Consider the following 13,544-nt stretch of genomic DNA (forward strand, 5'->3'; position numbering starts at 1 on the left):
CTTCCCCTGTGCCGCAGCAGCCTGTGGTACCTTTTCAGGCCCCTATGGCGACTCCTCCACCATGGGTGGATGTGCTCTCCAACTCCGTGCAAAATTTGGCGGCCGCTTCCTCGGCTTTTCAGTCAATGTTGCAGACTGACATGCCTTCTAGGATTTCAAAACGCCCACTCATGACACGGGCTGCTCAGGTATCGGACTCAGAGGGTTCCTCAGATGATGGGGAGGTCCCTGATGACACTGACTCTGACGCCTCGGTCCAGGAAATGGATACCAAGTCGTCCATTAATGTGCGAGCACTAGTTAGGGCGGTGCGAGCTATTCTTCTTATAGAGGATGAGGCACCGGTTGCTAAGTCGAAGTTTCCTAGTTTCAAAAAAACTAAGGTGGCTTCTGCGGTGTTTCCCCTGTCGGATCAGTTGACGGATCATATGGCTGTAGCTTGGCAGGCGCCCAGTAAGAGATTCCTTCCTCAGAAGCGGTTGGCTTCTAATTACTCCTTCCCTGAGGCACATTGTAAAAAATGGGAAACTCCACCGGCGGTGGATTCCCATGTCACCCGTTTAACTCGGGGCGCCACCTTACCATTACGTCGATATCCTCGCTGAAGGATCCCACGGACAGGAAAGTTGAGACTTGCTTAAAGTCTATTTACTCCCTCTCCGGGGCGGTGGCCCGACCGTCCATGGCCATCTCCTGGGTGGCCAAGGCCATTGAGGGGTGGGCCAATGCATTGGAAGATACCTTCCCGGACGACGCTCCGGATGTCCAGCGGGCGTTGTTGGGACAAATGAGGGACGCTGCTTCTTACATTGGAGAAGCTTCTTTAGATGCTAGTCTGCTGACCTCGCGGGTATCGGCTGCAGCGGTGTCTGCCCGCCGATCCTTATGGTTGCAGTCCTGGAGAGCGGACTCTGATTCAAAGAAAGGTCTGGAGGCCTTACCTTTCAATGGGGAATTACTATTTGGTCCGGACTTGGACAAAATAGTGGACACCCTGGCTAAAGCCAAGTCGGCCTTCCTCCCTTCGGCGGCACTGCCTGCTAAGGTTCGGAGTTCGGCTTTTCGTTCCTTTCGGGTTCAGGGTAAGGCGAAAGGTCAGTCCTTCCCGAGACAGTCTGCGAGTAAGACTGCCTCTAAACCCAAGAAGCAAGCCTGGAGTGCTCGGCGCCCTTCTTCCAAGCAGGAAGATAAACCTGCGGCCTGATGGGACGGGCCTCCCTCTGGGGAACCTCAGAGTGGGAGGCCGACTTCTTCTATTTGCCCAGTGCTGGCACAATACCACCACGGATGCCTGGGTTCGAGAAGTGGTCTCCCAGGGGTACGCCCTGTCTTTTCGGCACAGACCACCCCACCAGTTTTTCTGCACAAGTCCTTCTCAGGACAAGACCAAGGCGTTACAGGTTCAGGAGGCTATAGAGTCCTTGCTGAAAGCAGGGGTCATTGTTCCCGTTCCTCTATCACAACGAGGGACGGGGTATTATTCGTCTCTGTTTCTGGTGCAGAAACCCAATGGTTCTCATCGCCCTATCCTCAACTTGAAGTCTCTGAACAAATTCCTCAGAGTTCCCAAGTTCAGGATGGAAACGTTACGTTCCATCATTCTGGCGATGGAACCGGGGGATTACATGGTGTCCCTGGACATCCAGGACGCCTACCTCCATGTTCCGATAGCATCTTCACACCAGCGGTATCTGAGGTTCGCTATCCTTCAACACCACTATCAGTTCCGGGCGCTACCCTTTGGTCTCTCCACGGCACCGAGGGTGTTCACGAAGATTATGGCGGTCATGGCCGCACATCTTCGGAACCAGAATGTACGGCTGCTGCCGTATCTGGACGACCTCCTGTTGCTGGCGAGCTCCCCGGAGGTACTGCTTCAACATCTCCATCTGACGATCGCTTGCCTGCAAGCACACGGGTGGTTGGTAAATTGGAAAAAGTCCTCCCTGATTCCATCACAGCGGATGGTTCATTTGGGAGCCCTGCTGGATTCGCGTCAGCAAAGGATCTTCCTGACTCCGGAGAAGGTCGCCTCCCTACAGCTGCGGATACGCAGCCGCCTGTCGGTCCATTCGGCTATGAGAGTTCTGGGGTCCATGGTGTCGACATTCGACATGGTGGAATTTGCCCAGTTCCATTCCCGGCCCCTGCAGGGGCTGATTCTGTCAGAATGGAACGGGTTACCTCACCGGATCCGCTCTCAGGTGCTGGTGTTGTCTCCGGACGTTCGGCAATCTTTGGCTTGGTGGCTTCAGACAGCTCATCTGGTCGAGGGGCGCCCATTTTGGATCCCGGACTGGGTCCTGCTCACGACGGATGCCAGTTTCCGGGGTTGGGGGGCAGTGACCGGCTCTTGGTCGCTTCAGGGTCGTTGGTCAGCGGAAGAAGCACTTCTCCCCATCAACATCCTGGAACTGCGGGCAGTATACAGGGCCCAGCAGTCGTCCGGCCCCGCTCTTCACTGAAGGGCGGTACAGGTGCAGTCCGACAACGCCACCACGGTGGCGTATATCAACCACCAAGGCGGAACTCGCAGTCAGGCAGCGATGTCGGAGGTGTCTCGTATCCTGACTTGGGCGGAGGGTCACATTCCAGCGATCTCGGCGGTCTTCATCCCCGGAGTCCTCATTTGGGAGGCGGACTTCCTCAGCCGTCACGACGTGCATCCCGGGGAATGATCGCTTCACCCAGAGGTGTTTCAGCTACTCGTGGACAGGTGGGGACTGCCGGAGCTGGACTTGATGGCCTCCCGTCACAATCACAAGTTGCCCGTTTACGGGTCAAGGACAAGAGACGCAGGCGCAAGTCTGGTGGACGCGCTGTCGGTGAAATGGACGTTTCACCAGGCGTATCTGTTTCCTCTGATATCCCTGCTTCCTCGGGTTCTGCGGAAATTCAAGCAGGACGGCGGCATGCTCGTGCTGGTAGCTCCGGCGTGGCCCAGACGTCCTTGGTACTCCGATCTCAGGAGCCGCTCCATCGACGCTCCGTACCTTCTTCCTCAGCGTCGGGACCTGTTGTCTCAGGGGCCCTGCCTTTACCCGGATCTGGGTCGGCTGTCTTTGACGGCGTGGCTCTTGAGACAGCCGTCTTGAGGTCTCGGGGCTTCTCCAGTTCGGTTATTGGTACCATGCTCAGGGCACGCAAGCCTGCTTCAGCACGGATTTATCACAGAGTGTGGCACACTTACTTTCAGTGGTGTGAGTCCAGACATTATGATCCTCAGGTGTTCCGAGTTTCTAGGATCTTGGAATTTCTTCAGTCAGGATTGGATCTCGGCTTACGCCTTGCATCTCTGAAGGTTCATGTGTCCGCCTTGTCCGTGTGGTTTCAACGGCGGATTGCAATACTACCAGACGTTCACACCTTTTTCCAAGGTGTTCTCAGGATCCAGCCTCCCTTTGTGGCTCCTTGGGACTTGGCGGTGGTGCTACGGGTCCTGCAGGGTCCTCCGTTTGAGCCTCTTGAGGCGGTGGAGCTCAAGTGGCTGACATTTAAGACGGTTTTTCTCCTGGCAATTGCTTCGGCCAGGAGGGTGTCTGAATTGGGGGCGCTTTCCTGTCGCCCTCCTTTCCTGATTTTTCACCAGGACAGAGCGGTGCTCCACACTCGTCCAGAGTTTTTGCCCAAAGTGGTCTCGAAGTTCCACATTAATCAGGAACTTGTTGTGCCAGCTTTTCAGTCCCCTGATCTTTCAGCTGGTGAGACTTCCTTAGATGTGGTCCGTGCGCTTAGAATTTATGTAGACCAGACAGCTTCGGTTAGGAAGTCTGATTCCTTGTTTATCCTCTTTGGTTTTCACAAGATGGGTTGGCCTGCCAACAAACAAACGTTAGCCCGTTGGCTTCGTTCCGTTATTTGTGAGGCTTATGCACAGGAGGGCTTACCTGTGCCAGCCTCTGTTAAGGCTCATTCCACTCGTTCTGTGGGTCCCTCTTGGGCTGCTAGACGTGGCGCTTCTGCTGTTCAGCTGTGTAAGGCGGCCACTTGGTCTTCAATTCAAACGTTTTTGAGGTTCTATGCGTTTGACACCTTCGCCTCTCAGGATGCATCCTTTGGGCGCCGGGTACTCCTTTCAGTACAGGAGCGTCCCCGCCCTTAGTTGTACTGCTTTGGGACATCCCCAAGGTCAACCCTGTGGACCCCCTATGGACCCTGAAGTAGAAAACAAGAGATATGGTAAGAACTTACCTTTGTTATCTCTGTTTCTACGAAGTCCATAGGGTCCACAGGGCGCCCGCCCTGACGCACCTGGCTTCAAATGGGCTGTGTGGCTGGTCACCGGTTTTCCGTCTCCCATTTCTGTGAGTATGGTTTCTTGTGTGTTCCAGTCTTCCTTCTCTCTGTTTAGTCTCCTCCTTCGGCCTTGGCTGCTTACCAACTGAGGTGCTGTGGCCGGGGGCGGGGTATAGAGGAGGACGGACCCAAGTGCATCCTGGGAGCAGCTAAAGCTTTAACTGCGTGGTGCCCATGGATCCAGATCCAGCTATACCCCAAGGTCAACCCTGTGGACCCTATGGACTTCGTAGAAACAGAGATAACAAAGGTAAGTTCTTACCATATCTCTTGTTTTTTTATTACCATATTAAATTTGTTACTCTGACTTCCAGCGCTTCATTAATTTATATATACATGTAATAAAGGAGGCCCTGCACTTTAATGGAACAGGAATGCTGTATAATATAGACTCTCTCCATAAGCCGAGCTCACTACCAATCCCGCTACTTGCTTCTGGGCCTATAGCCCTCCTCGGCTAACATGTAGATGTGTCTGTACGCAGTGTGAGGCACCGTCACTTAGTATTGAGGCCCGAGGTGTTGTGTGCCTCGATTTCTGTGAGCTGTGGGTGGGGTTAGAGATAAAGGGGCCATCCTCCTTGTTTGGTGCCTCACAGCACTTTGGGATATAGTTTACCGGTGCCTCTGCCTCAGGGAGGTTCTGATGTAGCGGCACATGAAACCATTGCTGGATCTATATGCTGTATACACTGAACACAGACAGGAGGCACCAGAGGAACAACAGGTGTCAGTGTGATGTGTAATACATGTCCGGCCACGCTGACTGTGCCTCCTATCACCGGTTATTATTTTAAATTATTTTTTTAAATCCTAATCTGCCGGCCGTGGTTTAGGATGCGGGCTGTACTTTCACAGAGATATGTCAGTGTGCAGCAGGCAATTTAGGAATAACTGATGTTAACCTCTGCCATTCAACGGACAGTAAAATACTAAAGACGCCCTGCTGGCAGTACTACATATTATCACACATGTATAGAGGGTAATCCTGTGTGCGAGGCCTCCTGTCCTCTCTGCCTGCTATTCCCCACTCTGGCTCTTCACTACTTTTGCTCCCAGTTATAAAGCACAGTGGAAAACCCTTGCGCTGTATACATCGTAATCACACCCTGGATGTCTGTTCTCTTTCTCTAGGCACAAGTAGCGGGGTCTCCTCATTCCTCACCAAGCCATGGTGCCAATCGCTCCATGCCAGTCCGCTCCACGTCTGCCAGCTCCACACCTACCCATGTTCCTCAGGACTCCATAGCCGGACTAGGAGATGTACAGGAGGCATTTGCACACGGTAAGTGTTTGCCGGTTGCGTGACTAGTATAGAGGTGACATTACTATCAGAGTCAATGTAACGGAACATGATTGTGGTCCCCGCTCCTCCTTAGCTGTATGTGGGTCCAGCACGGACACCGTACACCACTCGGCTTCAGCCGGGACCAACAAACGATTCCAGGCAGCTCTCTTGTGTCTATAACACATTTCATAACCAGTTGTAGTGCTTACACGTGAGATCGGTGCTGTGTCCGAGGCATGAGGCACTGATTCCTGGTGGTGGATGACGTTTTATGTTTTGACTGGCTTTCAGGTACCAGGAGGAATCTCCGTAGTGATTTACCGGTGGCTGCAGATTCCATTACTAACACCATGTCTTCTCTGGTGAAGGAGCTGCATTCAGGTAGGTGCCCGGCCTGCTGGCCTCAGGTATTAATCCCTGTACACCAGCAGTGGGTGAGACGCCGTCAGTGCTGGGACATGCAGAATACGTCTGGCTGTCTTGTGCCTCAGGCTCCTCTGATACAGACTGGTGTCCTGCATTCATAATGTTGGTGTGCGTGAGCTCCTTGTTGCACAGTGACTGAGAGCTCTGATACTGAGCCTGAGGACCTCATTCAGAGGTGGTCGCAAGAAGCGATCACTCTCTCTGAATGAGGGCGGCCGCTTCTAGCTTTATGGTGTGGCCTCCTGGTCGCAAGCTAAGCTGTGGGTTACCACCCACAGCTTAGCTAGCGACCAGACCCTAAGGTTGGGTCTGGGTACTCGCAAGCCCCAGAGAGCTTTCTGCTCTGATCGGCCGCCCACGAAACAGTAGGCGTTCCTTAAGGAACGCCTCCGTTTTGGAAACCACCACCCCCCCCTCGGCCCGCCTACAAAAAGGGGCGAGTTGTCGATCAACATCGACAGCCGCCCCTTTTGTAGCGAGCTCCGGAGCGACAGAGTTTCTCTGTCGCTCCGAGGCTTGCGCACGCGCAGTGCGGCCGCTGTGCGTGCGCAGGGCCACCCATCGACCCGGTTGCGAGCACATCGGTGCTTGCAACCGGGTCTGAATGACCCCCTGAGACTTTCCAAGGTTACTATTTTTGCTTCTTGTGCATTAGACAAGTCACTCTGTGTCCTCATAAGCCTTGTCTCAGCGTTCTGTAAGAAATATGTGCTTTATATAAGGAGGAAAATGTTTGCAGCTCCTCCTGGACCTCACGCGTTCCACATTATACCTGCAGCACTTTACACAACCGGCCCTCCAGGATTAATGCTGTGTGACTACAGCCAGGGCTTTAGTTTAGGCACCCCCGGGGGGAAAGTAGTGTTAGGCACCCCCCGGGAGTGTTAGGGTTCGGGGAGGAAGGGGTTAAGGTTAGGCACCCCCCTGGGAGGAAGTTAGGGTTAGGCACCCCCCCCCGGGTAGGTTAGGGTTAGGCATGACAAAGGGAGGGTTAGGGGGGGAGAGGGTAGGTATAGGGGACTTACCTGTCTGCATCGGGGTCCTGAACTGTCGGGCTTCTGTTGGCATATGACCCATTCCGTTATTATTATCCTATTAAATATAGGATAATAATAATAATAATAGAATGGGTCACAAGGGTTCCGCCGCACTTTACGAAGTACGTAAACAAACGAGTACACAAGAAACGGTTATTAACAGTACAAAACAATGCAGGACAAGGACATGGTTTATAAACATTGCTACATTAATGATCATAACACTTAAATAAGCAGCAGGACGTTAGCAACCAAGCACATGAGGGAAGAGGGCCCTGCTCATGAGAACTTACATTCTAAAGAGGAGGGGCAGACAGACAGGGGTGACACAGATGGGTTAGACAGCGAGGAAGGCGTGTTGGGTTAGGAGGAGAGCTGGAAGGCTTTGATGAAGTAGTGGGTCTTGAGAGCCCATTTAAAGATTTGTAGATAAGTGGAGAGTCTGATAGGGAGAGGGGAATAGTTCCAAAGGTAGGGAGGCGGGAGTGTACGAGGAAGTAATCATTTGGCAGGAGAGGCGGCATGCATTTGTGGAGCGATGTGGGTAGACGGGAGAATATTGGGTGAGGGCTTTGTAAGTGAGTGTAAGAACCTTGAATTGGGAGCCAGTGGAGGGCTTGTAGAAGAGGGGAGGAAGATGAGTCGAGCAGCAGCATTGAGGACAGACTGGAGAGGAGAGAGATGGGAGTTGGGGAGGCCAGATAGGAGGAGGTTACAGTAGTCCAATCTGGAGATGACCAGTGAGTGTATGAGGGTCTTAGTTGCCTCGAGGGTGAGAGAGGATCTGTTCTTGGAAATATTTTTGAGATGGAAACGGCAGGACTGTGAGAGGTTCTGGATATTAGGTATGAAGGTGAGGGATGAGTCCAGGATAACTCCCAAGACAGCGCACTTTGGGGCTGGAGGAGATAGTTGTGCCATCAATTGATAAAGAAATAGTGGGAAGTGAGATTATACGAGAGGGTGGGAAGATAATCAGCTCTGTCTTAGACATGTTCAGTGTAAGAAAGCGCTGGGACATCCAGGAAGAGATAGCAGAGAGACAGCTGGAGATACGGGTGAGGAGAGGGGGAGAGGTCAGGGGAGGAGAGGTAGATCTGAGTGTCATCAGCATAGAGATTATATTGGAGGCCAAAAGTGCTGATGAGTTCACCTATAGAGGACGTATAGAGAGAGAATAGTAGAGGTCCAAGAACAGAACCTTGGGGAGCACCTACTGTTAGTGAAAGTGGAGGGGGAGAGGAGTCATGAGAGGAGACAGAAGGAGCGGTCAGAGAGGTAGGAGGACAGCCAGGAGAGGGCAGTTATTAGTATCAAAACACTGGTTTTATGTATTGTGTACAGTATGGCAGACAGGGGAGGGGGTGTGTATTGTGTACAGTATGGCAGATAGGGGAGGGGATGTGTATTGTGTACAGTATGGCAGACAGGGGAGGGGGTGTGTATTGTGTACAGTCTGACAGATAGGGGAGGGGGTGAATGAATGATGATCTGATTAGTGTGTAATAGAATCCTCTCGCACAGGATGACTCACCGGCTGCGGGATCCCGATGAGTCAAAATGCCGACAACTTCAAACAGTAAGTATTAGGATTAGGGCTAGGCTGCGTGCAGGGAAGGTTAGGGTGCTGGATGGGATGATTAGGGTTAGGCGGGGGGAGGGGTTAGGGTCTGCTTTACAATACTTACAATTGCCAGGATTTTCATCTTCATTGTGATGCAGTACCCAGTTGATGATTGAGCCATGGGAGGGGGGTGAGTGAGGTGCTGAGAAGTGTGCATATGAATTAACTCTATTATCTCTCTGTCATGACTCACAATGGAGCCGTGCGCGGGCGTGCGTGTGTGCGCGTGCGTGTGTGAATGAATAATGTGCTGATCCGTGGGTGAAGGAATGAGGTCTACTATCTCTCGTAGTTGATAATGAAGTCAAGGGGACTGAATGAAGTGCTGAGGATGTGAAGGAATTAACCATATATCCCATTATCACGGCTACACAGTGGATGAATAAACAAGAGAATATATACTGTGTGTGAAGGAATGAATTCTATCCCACTCTCTCCAATTGACAAAGGAGAAATAGAGTGGAGATTATGGGTGAATGAACTGAACTAGCTCTCTCGCAGATGATGATGGAGTAAAGGGGATGGGGAGGGGGTGTGTATGAATGCCGTTAATTTTTATGTGACGGATGGGACCCTTTTCCCCCTCTCTCAGAGCTCGTGATTGAGACTGGAAGACAGGAGGTTGAATAAATGAACAAGGTACTGATTAGTGTGTTAAGGAAAGAACCCTATCCTGCTCCATCACAGTTGACCATGAAGTGTGTGGAGGTTGTTAGTTAATGAGATGCTGATCAATGGGTGACGGAATGAATTCAATCATATGTCTCACAGCTGACCAATATTATATGGGGGGGGGGTGTTATCCAACAAGGTGCTGCTCGGTAGATGAATGCTATCTTCTCCCTCTCACAGCAGATGATGGTGCCCTTGGAATGGGGTGGGGGGTGGATGAATGAGGTGCTGATCTCTCTCTCTCTCTCTCTCACAGTAGATGATGGTCCCCTTGGAATGGGGTGGGGGGGTGGATGAATGAGGTGCTGATCTCTCTCTCTCTCACAGTAGATGATGGTGCCTTTGGAATGGGGTGGGGGGGTGGATGAATGAGGTGCTGATCTCTCTCTCTCTCACAGTAGATGATGGTGCCCTTGGAATGTGGTGGGGGGTGGATGAATGAGGTACTGATCTCTCTCTCTCACAGTAGATGATGGTGCCATTGGAATGGGGTGGGGGGGGTGGATAAATGAGGTGCTGATCTCTCTCTCACAGTAGATGATGGTGCCCTTGGAATGGGGTGGGGGGGTGGATGAATGAGGTGCTGCTCTCTCTCTCTCCCAGTAGATGATGGTGCCCTTGGAATGGGGAGGAGGGGGTGGATGAATGAGGTGCTGATCTCTCTCTCTCCCAGTAGATGATGGTGCCCTTGGAATGGGGAGGGGGGGTGGATGAATGAGGTGCTGATCCCTCTCTCTCTCTCTCTCTCTCTCTCTCTCACAGTAGATGATGGTGCCCTTGGAATGGGGTGGGGGGGTGGATGAATGAGGTGCTGATCCCTCTCTCTCTCTCTCTCACAGTAGATGATGGTGCCCTTGGAATGGGGTGGGGGGTGGATGAATGAGGCGCTAATCTCTCTCTCTCACAGTAGATGATGGTGCCCTTGGAATGGAGTGGGGGGTGGATGAATGAGGTGCTGATCTCTCTCTCTCTCACAGTAGATGATGGTGCCCTTGGAATGGGGTGGGGGGGTGGATGAATGAGGTGCTGATCTCTCTCTCTCTCTCACAGTAGATGATGTTGCCCTTGGAATGGGGTGGGGGGTGGATAAATGAGATGCTGATCTCTCTCTCTCACAGTAGATGATGTTGCCCTTGGAATGGGGTAGGGGGGTGGATGAATGAGGTGCTGATCTCTCTCTCTCTCACAGTAGATGATGGTGCCCTTGGAATGGGGTGGGGGGGGTGGATGAATGAGGTGCTGATCTCTCTCTCTCTCTCACAGTAGATGATGGTGCCCTTGGAATGGGGTGGGGGTGGATGAATGAGGATGATCTCTCTCTCTCTCACAGAAGATGATGGTGCCCTTGGAATGGGGTGGGGGGGTGGATGAATGAGGTGCTGATCTCTCTCTCTCTCTCACAGTAGATGATGTTGCCCTTGGAATGGGGTGGGGGGTGGATAAATGAGATGCTGATCTCTCTCTCTCACAGTAGATGATGTTGCCCTTGGAATGGGGTAGGGGGGTGGATGAATGAGGTGCTGATCTCTCTCTCTCTCACAGTAGATGATGGTGCCCTTGGAATGGGGTGGGGGGGGTGGATGAATGAGGTGCTGATCTCTCTCTCTCTCTCACAGTAGATGATGGAGCCCTTGGAATGGGGTGGGGGTGGATGAATGAGGATGATCTCTCTCTCTCTCACAGAAGATGATGGTGCCCTTGGAATGGGGTGGGGGGGGTGGATGAATGAGGTGCTGATCTCTCTCTCTCTCTCTCACAGTAGATGATGGTGCCCTTGGAATGGGGTGGGGGGGATGAATGAGGTGCTGATCTCTCTCTCTCACAGTAGATGATGGTGCCCTTGGAATGGGGTGGGGGGGAGGATGAATGAGGTGCTGATCTCTCTCTCACAGTAGATGATGGTGCCCTTGGAATGGGGTGGGGGGGTGGATGAATGAGGTGCTGATCTCTCTCTGTCTCACAGTAGATGATGGTGCCCTTGGAATGGGGTGGGGGGGTGGATGAATGAGGTGTTGATCTCTCTCTCTCTCTTTCACAGCAGACGATGGTGCAGATGAGGAAGAGGAGAAGATACAGAACGGGAAGGACAGAGGTGAGTTACATACTTACGGCCCTGAAGGACCTTTGGAAAATGATGGCATTGGTTCCTGCGTCCGGGTGGTCAGACTCACATACTTCATGGTCTGTCCATTCCCTCGGTAGGAAAGCAGCACAGATAAATGGGGTTTCTCACTTTTTAGTTATTTTATACAGAGTTTAGTTCTCAGTATATGACAGATTCCCAGTTGTGTATGTAATTCCCAGTATCTTTGTGCTGTAGCAAATCTATAATAAAAGGCCATGCTATAACCCGCACGTAAACTGGGCACAAACCACTGTAAGAATAAAGGCAGAGGAAGGCAGCGCATTGCGTCCCACGTGCAGAGCTCCTGCGGATCTGGGTCTCGTGTACGCCAGGCACACGTCTCCTGCACACCCGTGCCCATGTTGTAAACGGTTTTGTTTTATGTACAACAAACACCGCGAATTGAACTCCTAACACCAAACCCCTTATAATGCAGCAAAAAAGCTCAGTGTGTGCCCGAGCCCCAATCCGTGTCAGCAAATAGCCAATCACAAGTGGTACATTAGTGCTGGCACCCGTCATCATCATCATTTGTACCTGACCACACTCACATAATGTGTCTATGCTATTGTTTCCCACTGCGCACGTGGTCCCCGTTCTGTGACCGCACCCGCAGTGTACTCCACCCATCCAAATGGGTGCAAACGCATATGCCTCTTCCCTGGGCATGCCCACTGCAATACATGCGAAAACGCCAAATGGCGCAGTACTCCTCGCTTCCAGGATCGCTCATTAGTTGCCGGCAATATTCTTCCTGTGTCATTAGTGAGGGGTGTTTGACCTTATATCATCCTCTGCCTTCCAGGATAAATGTCCTGCACGGAAGAACAAGGTGATCCAAGTAAGTGTCTGTTCCGTGGGCCGCCCACATGTCCTGTCCGTGACGCTGCCCCAGACGTGAGTGTAACACCCTGCTCTTCCCCACAGGCTCAGCGATTCCTCCTATATCCATCCAAACGCAGCATCTGACCAGCCACAGCCAGCAGAGAGACGAGCAGCGAGGGGGACCTTGTTAGTGCATGCTCGGTTCTCCATGTAACATACAACATGCGTGTTACTGGGCCATGTGTCATCATGTCTTGCAGAAGCTGGAAGGAGTGAGTGTTAGTGTGCTTGTCATGGGTACAGAGGCCTGGGACACTGTGATCGCACTGACACGGACATGCGCTGTATGTACTGAGCGACGCAGGAAGGCGGTACATTTCATGGTCCGAAGTTTACAAATTAATAAATGTGTCTGTCTGTCAAGTCTCTGTGTGCTGCGTCTTACGCCGGTCCATGACCGTGACGGGACGTGTGTGTGTGTGCACCCTGGAAGGCATATAACATGTTTCCGTCTTCTCACCAGACAATGGCAGTCTTATGTCACATGTGTTCATGATGTCATCAGGCGGTAGTAGCCATGTTTCACAAGGTCTGCAGGTAGTAGCTGTCATGTGACGTTATATGATGACATCAGGCAGTAGCAGTCATGTTTAATGACGTTGACATCATGACTATCGATCTTCTGGTGTCGACATTGTCACTGTCTACATGGTTTCTGTATCCCTGTATGATGTCATTAGGCAGTAGTATTCATGTTTCAAGATGCCTTCAGACAGTAACTGTCATGTAGAATGATGTCTTCTGGGAGTAGCAGTCATGTGACATGTATGATGTCATCAGGCAGCGTCAGTCATGTGACACGTAGCAGATACCCGTCTGTCTCTATAAGACGGAATTGTCTGGTCTATGAGCTCTGCGAGGCTGATGCAGAGCTGGGAAGAAACTGAGCATAAATTACCCCAAATAAAAAAAGTGCAGGGAAACACCAGCGTATACCACCCACATGCAGAGCGGCTTATGCTCCTGCCCGGAAACACCAGCGTATACCACCCACATGCAGAGCGGCTTATGCTCCTGCCCGGAAACACCAGCGTATACCACCCACATGCAGAGCGGCTTATGCTCCTGCCCGGAAACACCAGCGTATACCACCCACATGCAGAGCGGCTTATGCTCCTGCCCGGAAACGCCAGCGTATACCACCCACATGCAGAGCGGCTTATGCTCCTGCCCGGAAACACCAGCGTATACC

At 52.0% G+C, this 13,544-nt stretch overlaps 1 protein-coding gene across 1 annotated transcript in view; it reads left to right on the top strand.

The window, feature by feature from the left end:
- The window catches only part of LOC148453819 (dystrobrevin beta-like), a 31,964-nt gene extending 19,261 nt beyond the window's left edge, over positions 1-12,703 (top strand). Inside the window, exons 2-6 of the mRNA XM_088461650.1 lie at positions 5,430-5,580; positions 5,875-5,964; positions 11,381-11,434; positions 12,273-12,308; positions 12,395-12,703. Coding sequence (XP_088317776.1) covers positions 5,484-5,580; positions 5,875-5,964; positions 11,381-11,434; positions 12,273-12,277 — 246 coding nt within the window. The 5' untranslated portion in view covers positions 5,430-5,483 and the 3' untranslated portion in view covers positions 12,278-12,308; positions 12,395-12,703. The remainder of the gene's footprint in view (positions 1-5,429; positions 5,581-5,874; positions 5,965-11,380; positions 11,435-12,272; positions 12,309-12,394) is intronic.
- The last annotated feature ends 841 nt before the right edge of the window (positions 12,704-13,544 follow it).

Source organism: Taudactylus pleione, unplaced genomic scaffold, assembly GCF_031769625.1.
Source record: "Taudactylus pleione unplaced genomic scaffold, aTauple2 ptg001085l, whole genome shotgun sequence".
NCBI lineage: Eukaryota > Metazoa > Chordata > Amphibia > Anura > Myobatrachidae > Taudactylus > Taudactylus pleione.